At 39.8% G+C, this 21898-nt stretch overlaps 1 protein-coding gene across 2 annotated transcripts in view; it reads left to right on the plus strand.

Annotated features, from left to right (window-relative positions):
- Nucleotides 1-213: 213 nt before the first annotated feature.
- RPTOR (regulatory associated protein of MTOR complex 1) overlaps nt 214-21898 on the plus strand; it is a 494232-nt gene continuing 472547 nt past the window's right edge. For both annotated transcript variants that reach the window (XM_070740207.1, XM_070740208.1), the window contains exon 1: nt 214-475. In XM_070740207.1, coding sequence (XP_070596308.1) covers nt 314-475 — 162 coding nt within the window. In that variant the 5' untranslated portion in view covers nt 214-313. The remainder of the gene's footprint in view (nt 476-21898) is intronic.

A 21898-nucleotide genomic window follows, 5' to 3' on the forward strand; every position in this document is an offset into this window, starting at 1 on the left:
TGCACATCCGTGATCATTGTTTCATCTAGGCAACAATAGATCATTGACTACTAGATAGTTTTCCCTTTTTATGGTGATTACATTTCTCCTTGAGATTACCCATTCTGCACAGGAATTTCCCAGCTGCTGTACAAGGAACATTGTCATATAGTTTTACACTAACATTCATGCATCTATTTTGAAAAAAAAGCATCTTATAAAACATAAAGCTAAACAACTAACACAGTGTCTTGTTATCCAGTTACTTCTCTTAAAACATTTCCTTGGAGTAGTGATTTTCCTCTACTGGTTACGCTGATCTCTACTCTTCTTGATGGAGTCTGATATGCTGCAGTCACCCCTCCTGGGCCTTGGTGAGGAAGATGAGTCAGACATGACGGACTGGAATTTGCCTTTGGCCTTTATGAAGAAGAGGCACTGTGAGAAAATTGAGGGCTCCAAATCATTGGCTCAGAGTTGGCGGATGAAAGACCGGGTAATGATCTCTAGCAGAAGCTTTTATTTGGAACAAAATAAATTTATACACCTTGTCCTTAGTGAAGTCACAAAGTGTTTTTAACCATGGGATTTAAAAAATATTTAATTGTGAAAATTTGTTAAATTGCTATAGTGCATGCTAATAAACAAATCATGAATGCAGTTAAGATAGATTTAAGTAGTTGTACTTTGTCTTTTAAATAAGAAATATATTTATTTAATATGATAATTTACTGTTCGGAAAATTATCTGGATGGAGAATAATCAGTGAATGTATGTAAAGCACTTTGCATTTCTGATAAACTTTATTGCTTTATTTTGTTAGCTGTACATTGAACACCATATTGTATTTATTATACATTTAATCAAAATCAGATTCAATTAATAGTACTATAAAAATTGGAAGGACTGTAGATTTTAGATCCTTAGAATTCCAAGAGAATCTTGGATAAAATACATTGCTTTTGAAAGTGATATACAGTATTACACTTATAGTCTACATGTCCCAAAGGTTCTTTTTCAGGATGCAACTAGACTTTTTTGTTTTTTTCTTTTAAAAACAGTTTTACTTCTCATCCAAGAAACCCCTTCAACTCTGACAGTGAGGAATGGAGGGATTTATATTCTTTGTAGACAGCTGTTAGTTTGCACAGTAATATGTAGTGCTCCTCAGGTGACCCTGAACACAGATAAACCTCCAAGTGTTTCAACTACTAGTCTAAAAGGATGCAAATTATGTCTGCAAGGAATATAAATCCTTCCATTCCCCACTATCCTGTCAGAGCTGAAAAAGCTCTTGGATGAGAAGTGAACCATTCTCAAAAGAAAAAAAAAAAGTCCAGTTGCCTCTTTAAAAAGCCCCTTTGGGACAACCGTGACCTGGAAGACTGAGAATTTCTACAGACTTACAGACTGCAGGTTAGCTCTTATGACATATTTATTTTGTTTTTATTATTTATGTAAGATAATTTATATGGCCGCTAAACTCTCTGTGATTCCAAGTGGCTTACAGAGATAAAAATCTCATATAAAAATAATAAAAAAGCAATACCCCAACTCTCCTGGCAATAACAGTTGGATAAACCTGATGGGCTCCATCCCACTCTGGGTTACCTAGGTCCATTGTCAAAACCAGGTTTTTTTTTAAGATCTTGCAAAATAATGTCAAAGTGAGGGCCAATCTTATTTCAGTGGGAATGATGTTCCATAGGGACAGAGCTGTCACAGAGAAAGCTCCTCCTCCTCCTAGATGTACCTCAGAAAAGTGGACCCATAGCATTTCTTGCTTCCTCACTTTAGTTAGGTCAGGTAGATGTGACTGGAAGAAGATGATTCTTAAATAATATATGTGAAAAAATTGTTGCATTTGAATTCTTTAGGAATTTGAATTATTAGCTAACCAATCAAAACATCCAGCAAAAGTTTAAAATGTGATCCAATAAGATCAATAAGATTAGTTTATCAGTGATGTAACTTTGGGCTTTATATTTTTGTTTGGAATGTTGTGACAATTAACTAGCTGACTAGGATTATAGTCTCAAATATACATGCATACTCGGTGTGTGTCCCCCCCCCCCCAGGTCCTATGTTTTCAATTTAATCACGGAGAACAAAGGGTAATGCTGACAAGACAATATCTTGTCTCTTTGTTCAAATATAATCTAGGCCTTCACCGTGATGCTGGATTGTAGTTGATTACATTATTGTACAGGTATTTAGGATACCCTCTTTTTTGATGCAGCAATACTATGCAAATGGGCTATTATTGCAATAACAAACACTTGTAACAAACACTTTACATAAAGCAAAATCTGCTTTATATTGTAGCCCAAGTACAGCTTGCCATTGCAAATAGCAAGGGAACTTGCAGTAGTTTTGCAGTGATGCTCAGGACAGATCAAAGTAGCAAACAGAATTTGGCTCTATAATCCAAAGGCATTACCTGGCTATAATTTTTTCTTATTTAATTTTATATGCTATTTCTCAATTGTTTGTTGCCATGCAGCTTACCAGATGATACTTATTTTTAGATTTGTGTTATACTAAACTTAATTTTAGCAAGGCGTGAATGAATTTAAGTAGTTTCATTTTGTGCTTCCATGTCCTTCCTCTATCCTCTCCCATCTCACAATGAAGGGTAGGGGACAGGGAATGTATCTTCTTGTTAAAGAAAAGACACACAGCTTCTTGTGTCATTTGAGCTAGCGTACTTTAATAAGTTTCAAATTAACTTTCAACCATCTGTATTCACAATTTGCTCCAATTCCAATTGTGGAAAGTGCAGTGCTTAATCAAAACCAAAAGTGAACATTTCTCAATTCCTTCCTATTGCAATAGAAACATGAGGAAAATCCACATATTCAGAAAGAGGCTTGATTTATACATATACATACAGCTCTTAATAAATATCCAGATAGTGTCAGGTCATGACCTACCGGCACATCTTCTGCGTATTTTATTTAAGCATTCCATTCCAGCAAGTGGGATTGACTTTTGACAAGGTATCTTTGGGATCAGATGAGAGAAATGATATAACAGTGTATTTGACTCCTTTTGTCCAGCCTCTATTTCAACTATGTAGCAACAATGCTGCATGGCACCCAACAAATCTCCTTGCCTTCCTCTTCTTGAGTTGGATGGTATTTCTTCCAGCTATCCAGTAGTGCAGCAACTAAACATCACCCCATCCCTTTATCTTTTCTTGCTGTATTTGCTTTTTGAGGTAAGAAAAAAGACACAAAAGGGCGTTGTGTGAGGCAGATATTATAGCACCTTAATCCCCAAAGGGAAGGGAAATTAGGACGAGATGAGAATGTCTGTAAATGGGCAGCTGCTCATCCTGCAGTATCTCTGATTTTCCTTTGGACTAGGAGCTGAACTGATTAATTTCTGAAGTTGATTGAGCACAGGAAACCACATGGCATGCAGGGATATAGAAGGGCCGTTCATCATTATAGATGAGATACTTCTTTAAAATTTTGCTAATGCAGAGTCCTTGACTTACAACTATTCATTTAGTGTGTGTTCAAAGTTACAATACACTGAAAAAAATGAGTTATCATATACACTTATGACATTGCAGCATGGTCATGTGATCAAAATTCAGATATGTGGCAACTCGATATGTATTTGTAAGAGTTAGTCTGCCCAGGGTCGTCTGATCTCCATTTGTAACCTCCCTAGGTGATTTCTGACAAAGTTAAGGGGGGAAGCCAGTTTCAATTAAGACAGTTGTGATCCATTAAGCAACTGGGAAGAAAGGTTGTAAAATTGAGCAAAACTCACTTAATAATTACCTTATTTAGCACTGGAAATTTTGGGCTAAGTTGGGGGTTATATATCGTGGATTATCCGTAAATAATTTTAGTAAAAATTATAATAAGGACTAATTATAACATATTTACTAGTAGAATCCTGTAATGTCATAAAGGTTTTATTCTTCCTAGCATGCTCCATGGCATTTGTAGGCTATCAAAATGAAACTCCTTTGATCTATTATTCATTTTTTTATAGACAGTAGGAATTGTGCTTTGAATGTAGAATTAAATCTCAGCTCTGCTACTCATTAAAACTAAAGTCTTGAATGTGTTGGATTTTAATTTACAAATGGCTATTCAAATAAGAATTGAGCCACATTTACCCTGATTGATTTCTAAAACATACGTGAAAGAAAAATCTGTGTGCAATGTTTAGATTTTAACAATTTTTTATTCTTGCTTTATTCTTGTTCCTTCATTATCTGCTAAAGGTTACCCAGGTAAATGAGGTGTTTGATAAACAACTTTATAACTGTTGTATCATCTCAATGTTCAAAATTCAGATACGTGGCAACTGGTTCATATTTATGACAGTTATAGTGTCCTAGGGTCATGTGATAATCTTTTACAACCTTCTGACAAGCAAAGTCAACGGAGAAACCAGATTCACTTAACTGTGGCAAGAAAGGTTGTAAAATGGGGCAAAACTCATTTAAGAATTTCACTCAGCAACAAAAATTTTGGGCTCAGTTGTGGTTGTAACTTGAGGACTACCTGTAATATACTTCCAATGGAAAGCAAAACTCGACTTACAACCACAATTGAGCCCAAAGTTTCTGTTACTAAGTGAGACATTTAAGTGAGTTTTGCCCCATTTTATGACTTTTCTTGCCACAGTTGTTAAGTGAATCACTGCGGTTGATAAGTTAGTAATCTGGTTGTTAAGAAAAATCTGGCTTCCCCATTCACTTTGCTTGTCAGAAGGTTACAAAAGGGAATCACATGACCCCAGGACATAGCAGAGGTCATAAATATGAATGAGATGCCAAGCATCTGAATTTTGATTGCATGATCATGGGGATGCTGCAAAGGTGGTAACTATGAAAAATGGCCACAAGTCACATTTTTAGTGCTGTTGTAACTTTGAATGGTCACTAAACAAATCGTTGTAAGTTGAGGACTACATGTATGTTATCTCGGGGGTATTTTTTGCCAAGGGAAACCTTAATTCCTTGCATCTTTCCAGTGATATTTTTTCCTTAAAATATTATCTTGTATCTTGACTGTATCCCTGAACATCTAAAACATCGATCCAATTCAGCCATACTCTCTGGGCTTACAGAAAGCCTTTCCCAGGAATAGTGATTATTGGACCCTTTGGTGGTCTTATTAATATCTGGAAAAGAGGAAGGCTGAAAATATTATCAGCTAGGAACATCTGTATATTTCTCCATTGTCATAAATATGGGTAGCCAGTTGCTTTGCCCATTGGAAGGCTTTTAATAAGAGTAAGAAGAAATCATGACCCTACCAAACTTAGAAATAAATTGGGCACTAAAGCAAAGATACCCATTTGCAAAGGTTCCTGTAACAATATGTCCTTTTCTATTTCAATAAATGTATTGAGGAAGCTTTTGTGAAAATCTTGCTTTGGATCAACTGTCAAGCTCTTGACTAATCTCAGCAATTCCTCAATTTCCCTTGCAAGGAAAGCTACCTTGCTGCCTGTTCCTGGCTGATTCCATGGCAATCTGGCAATACAGCTGAGTACTAAAAGGCTACCAGTTTTGTTTTTTTCCAGTGTGAAAGATGCACAGATGAGTTAATGAACGATTGCTGTTACCCAGATGATGCCGCTATTTGAGCAAGCTCAGCAATCAAGTGTAGTTGCCATGAGTGTGCTTCCTGCCATTTCTACTCCTCTAATCGTGTTACTTCACTCTGTAGGCTCGTTACCTGACTACTATGACATATCCCCAAACAGATGCAAGATTTTCATCACTCGGCTATATTCTTTAAGAGCAAGTTTTCCACAGATTGCACTCAGGTGTGATTTATCCTTGCAGTCTTGAGAGATGGAGCTGCCAAAATGGCAATTCCTATTAGGGGCAGTAATGATTCTCTAATGGATAAGTCTTGTAAATTTCATACAGAAACAAAAAACTACCTTTGATTATTCTGTCAGAAGAGGTAATGTTCAAGTTGTTCAGCCTAGATATGACAGCCATATCCTATAGAAAGAAAAATGTAACAAGATCAGTTAAAAAATGCTGAGGGTGGGAATGGGATAACTTTTTAAAAAGTGCAAGGAAAAGGTTGTCAGGAGGTGACAATGACAAACATCCTGGTAGTGCAGTGTATTTTGCCAAGGTGGGGTTATGTGAACCACTTTTTACTCTTTGATGTGTTGATGATAAATACCCTCATTTATCGTCATTCTAGCCATTGTCCACTGCAGGATGAACACTTCTTTCGCATGTTTTGAGCTTTCTTTTTCCAATTGGGTCCACAATACTTGCTGATGTTGATGATCCATCTTGTTTTGGATCTCTTTTGTTAACACTTTATCAAGTGGGATCCATTCTATGACTGACTTGGTCCACCTGTCATCAGTTCTTGTCATTTGACCAGCCCATTTCCATTTCAGATATTTTACTCTTTTGATACTGTATACTTTTGCTGGCTTTTTAATCCATGTGCAAATCTTTCTGTCTTGTCTTGTGATGCTAAGCATGTATCTTTTCATGGCTCTTTGTGCCACTCGTAGCTTTTGTATTGATTCTGAGGTTAGTGTCCATGTTTCTCTGGCATATGTTAGAACACGTAGCACACGCTGATTGAAAACTTTTCGGGCATAAGGAGAGATTGTTCCTGAAAATTAGATTTAGCTTGCCGAATGCCTGCCAGCCACATTTAACATTCCCTTCAATTTCCTTTATTGTATCACCTTCCATTAAGATCTGTTGGCCAAGGTATGTAGTGGTCTAGTACAGCTAGTTCTTCTTCAGATATAATTTTCTTTCTTTCTTTGGTGAATTTATTAAATATAACCTGGCTCTTTTTCAGGTTTATTTTAAAGCCAAAATGAGAAATATATGCATGTGAAAAAGAAGCTTATTGTACGTTTGTTGATTTAGATAAATCATATGATAAAGCAAAGAGACTAAAATTTTGGAAAGTTTGTACGAATCTAGAGGTTAATTACTGAATATGTTAATAGCAATATATAATGGAAGTAAAATATTTGAGAACAAATAGAAATGTTAAGTGAATAGTTCAATGCTGCTTAAGAACTAAGACAATGATATTTCCTTGTTTCTTTAATATATTTATGGATAAATGTATAAGCCTGGGTTGATGTTGGTGGATTGGAGCAGTGTCTACCTTTGTATGTAGATGATGTTGTGTTATTGGCAGACAATATGAATTATTTGCAATATTAGATTGCATGATGCATAGAGGAATATGGATCTGAAAATTAAGCTGTCAAAAGACAAGACAGCTGTGTTTGATGGGAAAAATAGAATGAATTTGCAAGTTACAAATAAGTAGTAAAACTGTAAGTAGATTCATTGGTATATCTTGATAGAATGCTGATTAAAAATGGGAAAAAATGGAGAGAGACATTTTAAGATATTCAAATGCTTTTAGAATTGTGGATATTTGTCATCAGGTATAAAAAAGTGCTTCTGAAAAGCAAAGCAAATGGCTGGGTGTAACAGCTTGCTTATTCCTACTTCATTAGATGCGAGAATTGAGTATGTCACAAGAAACCTAAATATTGAATGCATTGGGGAATGAGTTAGTTTTGAAATGTGTGTGATAGATCAAAGATATAGGGTCAAGAATGAAAGGGTGCTGAACTGAATTCAGAAGTGAGTGACTGCTGCGTAAGAAATACATTGAGATATGTTTTCCCACATAAGGATAGTAAACAAGTATTTATTATTATTGTTGGTTATTGTTTAAGAGTGGCAAAACAAACACGGAGGAAGAATGAATGCTTTGAAAAAAGGGAAAGACTTAGAAAAAGGTTTTTTTGATGAGACCCTCAGACAGACTGACAAAAAATTTAAAGAATAAATTGGCTTATGGATAAGATAAAAACAAGGAGAAGGATACAAACTAAGGGAAAGGCATGGTGTATGGTATTAGTGTAAACTACGTTTAATTAGACTTTAACTCATGCTTTTTTGTAATTTTTTCCTTTCCATTTACTCTTTTTTTGTATTTTATATAACTTGGTTTACCCTGAAAGGGAATAGTGTGATTCTAAATATATAATATATAACAAATAACAATTGTAGATCTGAATGAATGAAATATTCTCATTGAATACTTTGTTCAGGACAAAGTTGAATGGGCACAACAACATGTGAAATTGATTGTCAATCAGTGTTGCTTCCTAAGTGGACAGTTTGATTTAACAGAAGTTTGATTTACTTGGAGTTATAGTCTATTTTTTAAGTGTTCCCTTTATTTTTTTGAGCAGTGTATAACGTACACAGTCACTATAGCTTTTGTGTTTACTGGATTTATGCCATGTCTTTTTATCAGTCTAATAATCAGAGCAGCTTACAACAATAAAAATAAATAAAAGTTAAGCTAAAGTCATAACTATTACAATTAAAATCCTGATTAAAAATATGATAAAATAAATGGACAATTAAAGGTTTTCAGAATATATTTTTTTTCTTCTGTTCAATTGTGCATGACAAGTCCCTGCAGTTTTCTTGGCAAGCTTTCTTGGAAGTGGTTTGCCCTTGCTGCCTTCCTGAGGGCTGAAAGAAGGTGATTGACCCCAAGATCACCTAGCTGGCTTTTTGACTAAGGCAGACTAGAACTCACACTTCCCCAGTTTCTAGCTTAGTGCCTTAATCCTGACACCAAGGCTTTATATGTTTCCATCAACTGCTAAGCACTGGGAGGTTCTAAGCAAAACATACTTAGGAAGTATATTTTATAGTTGGGACTGTACAAGACAAGCTTGTTTTCTAGACAGCCTTTAGGAAAAGGTTATCTTCAAAATGGTCTTTCCTTTTGGTACTACTAAAATCTTTATGGGGGACAGCTTAAATTTTCAAAAAATTCAGAATGTTTAGGCATATATGATCTTAAATATTGTTTATGGACAGCGCAATGAGCTATGGTTAAATAATATAATTTATTAATATTCAGATGGCTGAATTGCAAAGGAGGGGTTTGCAAATCACAAATTGGTAGAGTAGTAACTGATTTAAAATACTAGCTTCATTCTTTTTTTCTGCATTGCAATGTTTCTGCAGTTGTGATGATAGTTTTCCCTGCTTTCTCTGGAAGTCAGGTTTCCCAAGTTTCTAGATCCATGATGGCGACCTATGGCACGCAAAGCCCTCTGTGGGCACACACACCATTGCCAATTGCCCTTCCGGGTTTCATTGCATGCATGCACATTGGCCAGCTGGTCCAGTGTGCATATGCACGGTGGCCAGCTGTTCTCTTCCAGGTTCCGGTGCTCCAGTGTGTGCACGCTCCATTTTCAACACTTGGTGCAGAAAAGCTTAACCATCACTGCTCTAGATATTTGCGATGAGGTTTGGCAGTATATATATATATGGTCGAGGAGCTCTAAAATAGTTTTAATATTTCTAGAATCCAGGTATTTCAGAAATGTGGGAATATGAACTTGCGTAAGGGTAATAATAAAACATTATTAATATAATTAGTAATTTTCTACGTCAGTGTGTCTCTTCTAGGATCATATTTGTTATTCAAGAATGATGTTTCTTTCAGGTATGTGATTATGGATAGTGAGTAAGATGTAGGCTCTCTTAACCTTTTGAGTTAATGAAGTGCAAGTAGTCCTAGACTTAATGACTGTAATTGGGATTTGAACTTTTGTCCCTAAGCAGTGCAGTTGTTCAACGAGCCATCATGTGATTGTCCCCAATTTTATGTCCTTTTTTGCTGTGGTTGTTAAGTAAATAACATGTTGAGCGAATCTGGTTTCCCTGATTGATTTTGCTTGTTGGAAGCCGGCCTGGGAAATTGCAAATGGTGACCATGTGACTCTGGGATGCTGTAATTTTCGTAAACACAAGCTGGTTGCCAAGGAATTGCAATCATGTTACTGTGATGTGATGTGATGGCCTTAAGTGCAAGGATGGGTAGTAAGTCACTTTTTTCATCACTGTTGTAACTGTAAATGGTCACTAAATGTAAGTTGAAACTACCTGTATAGCTCTCATGTGACACTATCCTTTTTGCAGAGTTAAGAATGAAAAGCAGGAGATAGAAACTCCAAAGTCCTGGGTAATTTGCATGTTCTGATGCATTTTTCATATAGTCACTGGCAATTTCCCATCATCCTTCTTAACTTATTGTTATTGTTTATGCTTCTGCAGCCCCAATACATTACTGTGCACCCATAGAAGCATCATTTTCATATTTATTGCTTCAGTCTAAAGACGTTTAGTCACTGTGGAGGAGTAAAATTCGTTAGTTTTTAAACTTGTGGGAAACATCTGAAATATTCATAACCTTTATGAATATTTTCAAAATAGTTCAGTAATAGCCTGGAGAATAGTTATGGTATGGAAAAAAGCAAATGAAAAATGTATACCGGTATTCAAGTATCTTCATTCTTGTTACTAAATTAGTAGTACCAGTCCATAAAGAATTTATTTACTAAATCTATTCATTTTGCCATTTACTCGGAAAAGAACTATTAATTTTGACACTTATTAGAAACTTGCTTTAGATCTATGCTGGAACATTGTTCAGCTTAAAATAAAGTTGAGCTGAATAATATCAAACATTAGAATTTTGTTGCAGTATGTAATCTAAGGTGGCAATTAAAGGAAAGATAAATTTATTTCATACTCTGCTGAATGTAAAAGTTAAAAACAAAAGCAAGTACCGGTACAACTAATAAGCTACAGTAGGAATCTAGCACATATTGTAATCATAGTCATGGTGAGAACTGACCTTTCAGGATACATGCATTATAGACTGCCTGCAGGGACACATAATTTATTAATATTTCCCATACTTTTGTTCAAACCTGTGCTATTTTTAAAGTTCATCAGTGCAGAAATATTTTAACTTGCTTCTCTTAAATGAGACCTAAATTTCATTTGCGTTTTATTTAAACTAGAAAACTTTAGGAAATGACATGGGCAGAAAAAGACATTATCTACACAAATATCTTAACCTTGTGGACTTTTATTTGGAAAAATATTATGTGATATATTGCAGAGGTCCCCAACCTTTTTTGCACCAGGGACCGGCTTTAAGCTAGACCAGTTTTCCATGGCCCGGTGGGGGGGGGGGAGCTAGCTGTCAGCGGCGCCGTAAAAGGGGCAATCAAGAGAGGAATGGGTGAATGAATGGACGGAGGGTGGGAAGGAAGGAAGGAAAGAGGGAAGGGACAGGAACAGAAGAAGGGTGCAAAGGAAGCAAGGAAAGGTGTGAAAGGGAGAGTAAGAGAGGAAGGAGTGAAAGAAGGGAATGAGGGAGGAAAGAAGGGAGGAAGGAAAAGGAAAGCAAGAAATGGAGGGAGGAAAGGAAGGAAGGAAAGAAAGAAAGAAGGGGGAAGGGACAGGAACAGAGGAAGGAAGCAAGGAAACTTATGAAAGGGGAGAGTAAGGGAAGAAGGTAGGAAGGAGAAAGAAAAGAAGAAATAGAGGAAGGGAAGGTAAAAGAGAGAAAGAAAAAGAGCAAGAAAGAAAGCAAGAAAGAGAAAGAAAGAAAGAAAGAAAGGCAACTTCAAAGAAAGGCTCACTGCGCATCTCTCACTCTCTCTCTCTCTTTCTATCCCTCTTTCTTTCTTTCTCTTCCTTTCTCTCTCTCTCCTCTTCCTTTATCTCCTCTCTCTCTCCCTCTCTCTCTCCCCCCTCTCTCCCCTTTCCCTCTCTCTTTCTCTCTCTCCCTCTCTTGCTATCTCTCCCCCCTTTCCCTCTCTCTTTCTCTCTCTCCCTCTCTTGCTATCTCTCCCCCCTCTCCCTCTCTCTTTCTCCCTCTCCCTCTCTTTCTCTCTCTCTCCCCCTCTTTCTCTCTCTTCTTCTCACTTTCTCTCTCTTGTTTTCTTTCTGTCTCTTTTGCTTTCTCTCTCTCTCACTCTTTCTTGTTTTCTTTCTCACGCTCTTTCTCTCTCTTGTTCTCTCTCTTGCTATCTCTTTCTCCCCCCCCTTTCTCTCACTCTCTCTTTCTCACTTTCTCTCTATCTTGCTGTCTGTTGCTATCACTCACTCTCGTTCTCCGTTCTTCTCAGCGGTGACGCGCGCACGCCCTGCCCGCCTCACCTTTGCGAGAGCACTTTCGCCCCGGGCTCTCAGCAAGGGGGTTTGCAGGAGAGGTGGGGCCGGCGAAGGTGATATTCAATGTCGGGGGCGCACAGGCGGTTGCACGCGCTCCCTATCTCCCTGCTAGCCCACTCGGAATATTCAAAATAAGAAAAGCCTTCGCCGGCAAAGGTTTTTCTTATTTTGAATACTCCGAGTGGGCTAGCAGGGAGATAGGGAGCGCGTGCAACCGCCCGTGCGCCCCCGACATTGAAGACCTCCGCTGAGAAAAGCCTTTGCCGGCATTTCCTCTCGGCGTCAAGGAGGCGCAGCGGCGGGCGGAGAGAGGGAAGGGGGGGCAGCGGCGTCCCTCCTGGCCTTGGCGGGCCGCCCGACCCTCCCCACCTCCTGCAAACGCGGCGGGCGGCGGGGGGAGAGCGAGGAGCCGGTTCCGGCGGGCGCGGGGCTTGGCTGGCTGGCGGGGGGAGCGCCGCTGGTGGTGCGGAAAGGCCGAGGGGGCCCTGGCGCCGCGGACCGGCTGAAAACCCCCAACGGCCCGGTGCCGGTCCACGGACCGGCGGTTGGGGACCTCTGATATATTGGAATAACGGCCAACACTCTAAATTGGCTTATAAAAGTTTAAAATCAGGATAATGCATAGGGCCACTTAATGGACTCCTTCTTTTAAGTAAAAAAGCACAAACACACAGACAATGTGGAGACTGATTTTACTGCTTGTAAAATAGCTTGTTTGCTTTGTTTAAGGCTTAAACTTGCAAGGTAGACTTGAGCTGTTTAAGTTTAAGTTTTAAGTTTAGTTTAATCAGATTTGTATGCCGCCCCTCTCCGCAGACTCGGGGCGGCTCACAGCAACAGCAACACAATGTACAACATTGTGTATAAGCATACCAAGTTAAAATGGCAGCAATTGTACAAGATCTATCTCTACAATGTAGAGTCCCAAGAGTTCAGTAGTAATGAAGATTTTTGTAAAAATCTCTACATTTATACTCTTGATACCGTGTTTCCCCGATAGTAAGGCAGTGTCTTACTATCTTTTTACCCCCAAAAGCCCCACTGTGTCTTACTTTGGGGGTATGTCTTACATCTCCCCGCGCGCCTTCGCCTTCCAAGCTCCCCGCGCGCCTTCGCATTCTCCCCGCGCGCCTTCGCCTTCCAAGCTCCCCGCGCGCATTGCTTCCAAGCTCCCCGTGCGCCTTCGCATTCTCCCCGCGCGCCTTCGCCTTCCAAGCTCCCCGCGCGCATTGCTTCCAAGCTCCCCGCGCGCCTTCGCTCGCCTTCGCTCGCCACCGCCTCTTCCCCTGCCGAAGCTCAGCTGCAAGCGGCCAGCGAGGCCGATCGGATCCGAGGCGAGCGGCCGGAGCTGCGCCCTCCTTCGCCCGCCTCCTTTCCGCTCGCCTCGGAGCCGCTTGCAGCTGAGCCTCGGCAGGGGAAGAGGCGGTGGCGCCGCGGCGAGCGAAGGCGAGGGGCGCGCAGGGAGCTGCCGGAAAGGAGGCTGGTGAAGGAGGGCGCAGCTCCCTGCGCGCCCCTCGCCTTCGCTCGCCGCGGCGCCACCGCCTCTTCCCCTGCCGAGGCTCAGCTGCAAGCGGCCAGCGAGGCCGCTCGGCTCCGAGGCGAGCGGAAAGGAGGCGGGCGAAGGAGGGCGCAGCTCCGGCCGCTCGCCTCGGATCCGATCGGCCTCGCTGGCTGCTTGCAGCTGAGCTTCGGCAGGGGAAGAGGCGGTGGCGAGCGAAGGCGAGCGAAGGCGCGCGGGGAGCTTGGAAGCAATGCGCGCGGGGAGCTTGGAAGGCGAAGGCGCGCGGGGAGAATGCGAAGGCGCGCGGGGAGCTTGGAAGGCGAGCGAAGCTGCAAGCGGCCTCGCTGGCCGCTTGCAGCTGAGCTTCGGCAGGGGAAGAGGCGGTGGAAGAGGCCGCGGCGAGCGAAGGCGAGGGGCGCGCGGGGAGCTTGGAAGCAATGTCATCGCCCCCCCCCCCGCAATACCGTTTATACCGTGTTTCCCCGAAAGTAAGACATATGTCTTACTTTCGGGGTATGGCTTATATAAGCCGACCCCCCTGAAACCCCCCATATGTCTTACAATCGGGGGGGTCTTACTATCGGGGAAACACGGTATGTAAAATTAATTGGGGAGTTTGGCTGGATCAAAACTGGGCTTTAGTTTCTGCAGGATCTTTCTTATTCTTTTTGTTCTTTTTTACAATTAAAAAAATGGATTCTGCATTTTGTAACAGTCATTAAAAAGCCATTGCCTGACTTTGTGTATGGTGCTGCAAGAACTTGTTTTAGTAGAAGAAACCTTCGAGCATCTTATATTAGCTTAACAATTGACAGGCAGTAAAGGTATGTTGGGAGGATTACTATAACAATTAAGTCTAAATAATGAAAGTACAGTATTGGCAGAGGTGGGTTTTAACTTAGCTCGCTGCTGGTTTGCTTCCTCCCATGCCGTGTGGGCGTGCAATGCCGAAAAATCTAACCCCCCCCAAAAAACCGCAGAAAACAAGATAGCAACGCATGTGCAGTGCTAGTAACTCAGCTTCTGCACACGTGCAGAAGAAAAAATATTTTTTTTAAAAAATCACAAAAAACAATAACATCACCAGTGGCTTGCTACTAGTTCTGGTGAACCTGTCTGAGCTGAGAGGGACCCACTTCTGAGTATCGGGCTTTATGAAATTCTAGATCCAAAAGAAAATTTTGTTCAAAGCACAAAATGAAATTTTAATTTATATTCTACTGCCTATTAATTAATTAAAAAGAGCAAAACACCAGGCTGAAATATACATTGTTAAAGAGAAGGAAAACCAGAACACGTTTAACAAAAAAGTGACAGAAATATAACAAAGGAAAAAAACTCATAAAATAGGATTCTAGGTATATTTGTCTAATGCAAGTATTCAAAGATATATTTCTGTTATATTTATATAATCACTTTTTTTAACCAACTGTATTTTACAGAAATGAGTCCCTTATTTCATTACACTTGCTTATACATAGTCTACCTCCATAGTAGTAACCCCCAACCTTTTGGGCACCAGGGACTGGTTCCGTGGAGTCAGGTTTTTCCGGGGATCAGAGGTGGTTTATCCTGCAAATAAAGCTATACTTGTTTTCATGGACCAGTTTCTGGCATGCTGCAACCCCAGTGCCACTGTACCAACCTATAGACAGTCTGTTCATAACAGACAATGGAGTTGCACATTTATGTTTCCAATGCTGCAGTATGAGCCTTTAATCATAAGAAGGGCATGAAGAATTCATTTGTGCGGTCTGATTGTCACATTACACTTTCCAGGTAGTAGTTCAAAATACATTCTGAAAAAATGTAGCTTTTTATCACAGAATCATAATTACATAAGTTCCACTCCCCCTCCGCCCCGCCCCAAAATTTGGTAAGTTTAGGACATTGTAGAAACATATGTTTTAAAGAAGCACTATCCTTATTACATCTCCAATGAAATGCTGTTTTTGAAATGTCCTTTTCTGTAGAAACATAATGGAGTCCAATAAAGTGTGAATTTATTTTTTATTTTGTAAGTTGTAATTTGAGCTTCATTAACACTCTCTTATAGAAATTAAGATACCATACCAGTGTCTAGACAATATAGGAGCTGCTGTTTCTTTATTCCATTCATTTCTTAACATCTGCATATCAAAGCGATTCATATTAATTTGATATGCAAATAAATTAATTTGAGAAACACACAATGAAAATTGATATCAGGACAAAATAAAAACTCAATTTGTTTTACTTATCAAGGACTGATGCCATGCATTTTTATAAAAGATACTGAATTTAAATAGAATAAAATAAGCAAAATTGTTGTGAAATTACATACAGTATTATTTATAAATCAACAGTATATAATTCTGCATTTTTATTATATCATAGCTAGGCTTCATTTATTGGAGAGGCCTTCTCCAATTTCCCTTCAGATTTTATAATATGAAATTGTACATATATTATCCTTTTGTGGCTATTTAGCATATTGCTCACACCAAAATTTTGGAGACAATCCTCTGAGCCTTTCCCAAATGTGGTACTGAATTGTGCATTTTAATGTGACATACATAGTAGTTATATTCCATGTATTTACATTAATTAAGTTAAACTTAAGTCAAATGAAATCATGTCTTTGTTTTCTCCTGATCTTGTCCTTTTTCGGACTATGGTCATCTCATGTTACACAAAGGCTAAAAATGGCCCTTTTTAAAATAAATAGTAAATAAATAAATAAATAACAAGTGCTCCCGACATGAGGGACATTGAGCTGGCCATGCCCTTCATGGCCACACCAATCACAACCCTGATGCGTTTGAGTTTGACACCCCTGAGCTAGAAGATATTTTAGGCCAATGAAAACCTATTAGAATATATTATGCTTTTTGAGTTTTAAACTAACATTTTATAGTATTAGAGTTTCATTTTTGTGATTATAATAATTAGCAAGAGCAATAGCATTTAGATTTATAAACCGCTTCACAGTGCTTTACAGCCCTCTCTAAGCAGTTTACAGAGAGTCAGCATATTGCTCCCAGCAATCTGGGTGGTCATTTTACTGACCTTGGAAGGATAGAAGGCTGAGTCAACCTTGCGTCTACTGAGATTCGATCTGCCAAACAGCTGGCAGCTGGTGATCAGCAGAAGTAGCTTGCAGTGCTGCACTCTAACCATTGTGCCACCGAGGCTTGGAACATCCAGAGATATGGGTGATTTTTGACTTCATACACTAGTCTTCATCGATTTTTCTTCCTCCTTATCTTAAGAAAGTTGAGATAGCATTGAAAGGACCTAAAGGTTCATATAGACTTTCCTTCTAAACCACTGATCCAGTTCCACCTCATCCCATAGGAAGTGAATTATATACCTAACGGGCACTTGGGGTGAAATGAATAATGTTGAAGTCTGCTGCAAATCAAGTGCTATTGATAAACTACCCCTATGTACTTCACTTCTATTATTTGAAACCTATTGCCAATTGGGAGTACTTCTGGAGAAACAAATAGATTTGTATTCAAAAGTCAAGACTATTGATTTTCCCGCACTGCTGCATTTTTGCTACAGACAGCTCTATGCTACTTTTTGTGCTTGAACTGTGAGCTCTTGTTAAAAATCTTTATTTGGTGCAAAGTTGTCTGTTTTCGCATGCCTATAATAATACATGTGAGAGACAGAATGGTATTCAAAAGATAGCTGATTATATTTTAACCTATTCATCTATAAATATTTCCTGGATTGATTACAAATTAAAAAATATATAGTTTAGAATTTTCAGCCTTCTATTCTGAGCTGCATTATCTTCATGAAAAAGTATAGACTCTTAACATTTTTCTCAATTTCTTCTTATTCTCAGCTTATTGGTATTTATATTATGGTATTTGAACACACTGGAAAAAAGGGCCAGAGGGAGGGAGGGATGAATGGATGGATAAAGAAAAGGGCTTCTGTAAATAAGAAAAAAAATATTTATAAGGGGAGTCAGTATGGAGTATTATTGTATTTGGAGAGGGAGAGCATGTAGGAGGAAATAATGCTATTTGTCTTTAAGAACAATCAACAAACTATTGCTTATCCTTCCTGGTTTGATATGTGATATCTAGAAAACATTTTTTTTTAAAAAAATGCATAAAACTCAAAAATAGAAGATAAATATTGCCATACGCAGCGCTAGTAACAAATCAGGCACTTGAAATGGAATATAAAAAACTGAAATGATGTTAGGTTGCAAAAAAGATGTAATAAAAATGATAGGGAAGAGAAGATTATTTTTTTCTACAAAAATTACTTTTTATATTCCATTTTAATAAGAGAATCTCTCATGATATGTGGATATCTTTAAATGTAAGCATTTAAGTACGTGTAGTCCTCAACTTATAACTACAATTGAGCCCAAAATTTATGTCATTAAATGAGAGATATTTTAAGTGAGTTTTGCACCATTTTACAGTGTTCTTGCCACTATTGTTAAGCAAATCACTATGGTTCTTAAATTAGTCACACAGTTTGTTAAGTAAATGTGGTTTCCCCATTGACTTGGCTTGCAAGGTTGCAAAAGGGAATCATATGATCTTGGGACATTGCAACAGTCATAAGCATGAATCAGTTGCTTAGCATCTGAATTTTGATCACGTGACCATGGAATGCTACAACGGTCATAAGTATGAAAAAATGGTCATATGTCACTTTTTTCAGTGCCGTTGTAACTTTGAATGGTCACTATTGTAAGTCGAGGACTTCCTATAGTAGTTTCTATATTACTACTAATTGTAAGATGCTAATATTTTCTGGAATTCTTAAAAGTCATTACCTACTCATTTTAATTTAACAAGACTGTTTAATAGTACAATATTCTAAACCAGAAATAATTAGCCTTTAGATGTCCTCTTCCCTCCCTCCCTCCCTCCCTCCCTCTCTATTTTCTATTTTCAAGACCTCTGAATAGACTGCTTCAAAAAGGACATATTGGTCATTTATGGAAGTTCTGTTTTTTGTGGATTGTTTTGCGCACTTTGATATTTCATATGTTTAATAGTATTTTCTATATCAAAATTTGGTAGTAATAGGAGGCTTCAGTCAAGATTCCTAAGTAGTTCTGTTTAAAAGATGAGTAAAAGTAAGGATTTTTCTATACTGTTCCTTTGTCGTTGAACTGAATCCTGTTTGGATAATGTTTTAGTTCTGCTGCTTAAAAGTGAATAGGACTCTGGCTTGGTTAAAACGGATAGACATAAGTGCACGCGATATCACTTGGCTGTATTTTGGAAGAATAAGGTTATAGAGGTTGTTTTGGAAAGAGTGTAGTTGCAAGTTCCTAATTAAGGTATTTTATATGTTTTGTTAAGCTCAAGGGAAGCACATATGAGAAAATTATAAATGAGACATAGTGGCATTTAATGTTCAAACAAAATTAATAACTAAAACAGGGACCTTAATTCATTTACTAGATGTATGTCTAGCACTTTATTCACAGGTCACTGCAATATCACATTTAGGCAAATTTCTCTTTTGCCTGGATTAATTTTCAGAGACTCCTGTTATAAATCATTCTGTTTAAAGAATTTGAATTTAGTGCCAAAGGATAAGTATTAGCAATCATTTTACTAGCTTTTTATAGCTTTAAAGTTACTGTAATACCCATGTACACTGTCAAATTTCTATTACATCAGATACTTGTGATTGTAATAGCTACTTAAATTACTCCATTGAGAGAACAGTATTCCTTTAACCTTAAGAGGGGAAGAATCTTGAATAAATATAGAGTCTTTGGCATTGTTGGGCATTTTTGCAATTGTGAAAGTCTGTTGCGGACAATCTTACAAAGCATGTCCGTAAGCTCTCACTTCATGCTTCTCCGTACTGAAGGAGCGGGTCCAGCAGTCACATGGGTTGCTCACGTCCAATCCGGTGGAACTGAGCCTAGTATTAAAAAAGCTTGCCGGATCCGCCCCTTCCCCAGAATTCGCTCAGTTCGCATATCCTGCGGTTGTATTGTGATAGCTCGTTCAACATTCTAACACCTTCCCTTCGATCTTTTTTCTTCAAAAGTAGTAAGATTTGTTTTATCATTATTATTTACTTGCACTAATAGCGCCAGCCGTTTGCGGCTCGGCTTTTTTCCTTGGAGAAGTTGCGGTTTCGTTTTCCCCCGGCGGTTTTGCCGGATACGATCCCCGCGGCCGCTTGTGGATTCTTCTAATCCTTTGGCCTGGAGGTCCTGGTGCAAGTATTAATCTATTGATTTATTGATTATCTATTGTATACAAAATATTTAAGGGCTTAAGAAATACCTCCTGCGGAGTGAGACGCCTCTAGTCTCCTGGACTTAGTCGATCGCTTCCCCTTTAAGAAATATTACGGAGCGATTTTTTCGGCGCGAAGGCCTTCGCGCCCTTTTTAAATCTAGGCCTCTCGTGTTGGCCTCCTGCCAGCCGCGTAGGCCTCAGTCCACCGCGTGGATCCCGGAGCGGGCCTTGGGGGTCCCAGGCTAAATTCTCCACCGGCTAAGCCTCCAACCAGAGTGCCTTGGTTTACTTAATTATAAAGTTTAGGGAGGCTGGCCCCGCTGGATTTGGGGGCACGAACTCTGGGTTTGCCCAGATTGTCCTCAAGTTTCAGCAGCTTCGAGGCCTCGAAGCAGGATCCATTCCTCTTGGGAAGTCCTTGAAATTCTTCTCCTTATTATTCAGTTATTGGCTCAGCCTTGTCTTCTGTTAATTGTCAGACTATGGCTACCTTTCCCAAGAGAGGCACAACTAAAGGTCCCAGAGAGGCCAGGCCTACAGGCGATGAGATTACTAGTATCCCCCAGGCCTCTTCCTCCTCTTCTCCAGGGGCCCGCCCCTCGACCAAGGTCACCAGGGCCGAGAAGAGAAGGGACCTAGCCCTACAAAAAATTCATGACAAATCAGCAAAACGTTTGAAAGTGCAGGCCCAAGTAATCAGTAGTCAAGACCCCCCAGAGGCTTCTAGTCTACCTCCTTCTGGGGTCCCTGTGTTATCTCTGGATGAGCCAAACCTAGACAGACCCCAACCTAACCTATGGGGAATAGGTCCAGAGGAACCAGATATTATTGAAGATTCCCCCCAGCCAGGATCCTCCCAGGCCTTCAGGGATTCTTCTGCCATTCCTGCTGATATTTCTAGTTTACCTCCTGAATTCCAATCTATTTTTTCTGTGTTGTCCAAGGCCATTGATGCCAAATTCTCTACCATCAATGAGCTTCCCTTACCTCCTCCTCCTCCTCGCCCCTCCCGCCCCTTGGGTTCTTCCCCAGCGGTTAGAGCTCCTATTCAGGATGATTCAGATTCCTCTCAGGACGAATATGAGGATATGGAGGAGGATGAGGATCCCTTTCAAGGCCTCTCAGATGATGAGGAATCCCAAATAAAGGTTCCTTCTCCAATTACTATTTTTCCTTCTCAATTGTTCAAATCTCTCCTCCTCAAAGCTAGAATTTCTACGGGATTGGCGGCTCAGGAGAAACAGGCCTCCACATCCACTGATCCCCCGGAGGAGAATTTACCTTACTTCACAGAGGAACAGGAGGATAACGAGGTAATTCCTATGCCTAAATTGTTTAAAGATGCCTTACTTAAACAGTGGGATTTCCCAGCCTCTGGGCTTAATCCCTCAACCAAAGACAGAAAATTGTATAAACTCTCCTCTTCCTATAAGGAGCTGTTATCCTTTCCTAAACCGGATGAACCTGTCAAGATCCTTCACTCGGCGGCTGCTGTTCCAGGCGAAGCAGAGGAAGTCCTCCGCCCAGAGGACAAGCGGATTGAACAAATGCTCAAAAGAGGATTCACCGCAGATTCCTGGGCCATTAAAAGTTCTGCAGCGGCTTCCTTTTTCTCCAGAGCCATGCTTCTGTGGCTTCGCCAACTTCAGCAGCATATTCCTCCCGATGACTTGAGAGGTCAACAAGATTTCAACAAGGTATTTGCAGCTGCCCAGTACGTGGCTGATGCCACTTTACAATCTACTAGATTCTCTGCTAAGTCTATTGCAGCTTCTACAACGGCAAGAAGACTCCTATGGATTCGCCCTTGGCAAGCGGGAGTACGCCAGAAGTGGCAGTTATCCCTGGGACCCTTAAAGCGCGACCTGCTTTTCGGTGATCTTCTGGATCCACTCCTCACGGAAACCACGGACAAGAAGAAAGTTTTGGGTCCAACCACCAAAAAGGCTACCAAAACGCAGTCCTTTCGTCGCCCAGGGCGTCAGCAAGATCAAACGGCTTCCTATCAGAGATCTCCAGGTCAGTATTCCCCCCGCTTTCGTTCCCAAGGTAGGAACTCCAGGGGCAGAGGCTTTCGCTTCCAAAGGGGAGCGTCCTCTAACAGGGCTTCAAAGAAACCTAGATGGTAATTTTTCCTCA

Source organism: Erythrolamprus reginae, chromosome 2 (assembly GCF_031021105.1).
Source record: "Erythrolamprus reginae isolate rEryReg1 chromosome 2, rEryReg1.hap1, whole genome shotgun sequence".
Taxonomy (NCBI): Eukaryota; Metazoa; Chordata; class Lepidosauria; order Squamata; family Dipsadidae; genus Erythrolamprus; species Erythrolamprus reginae.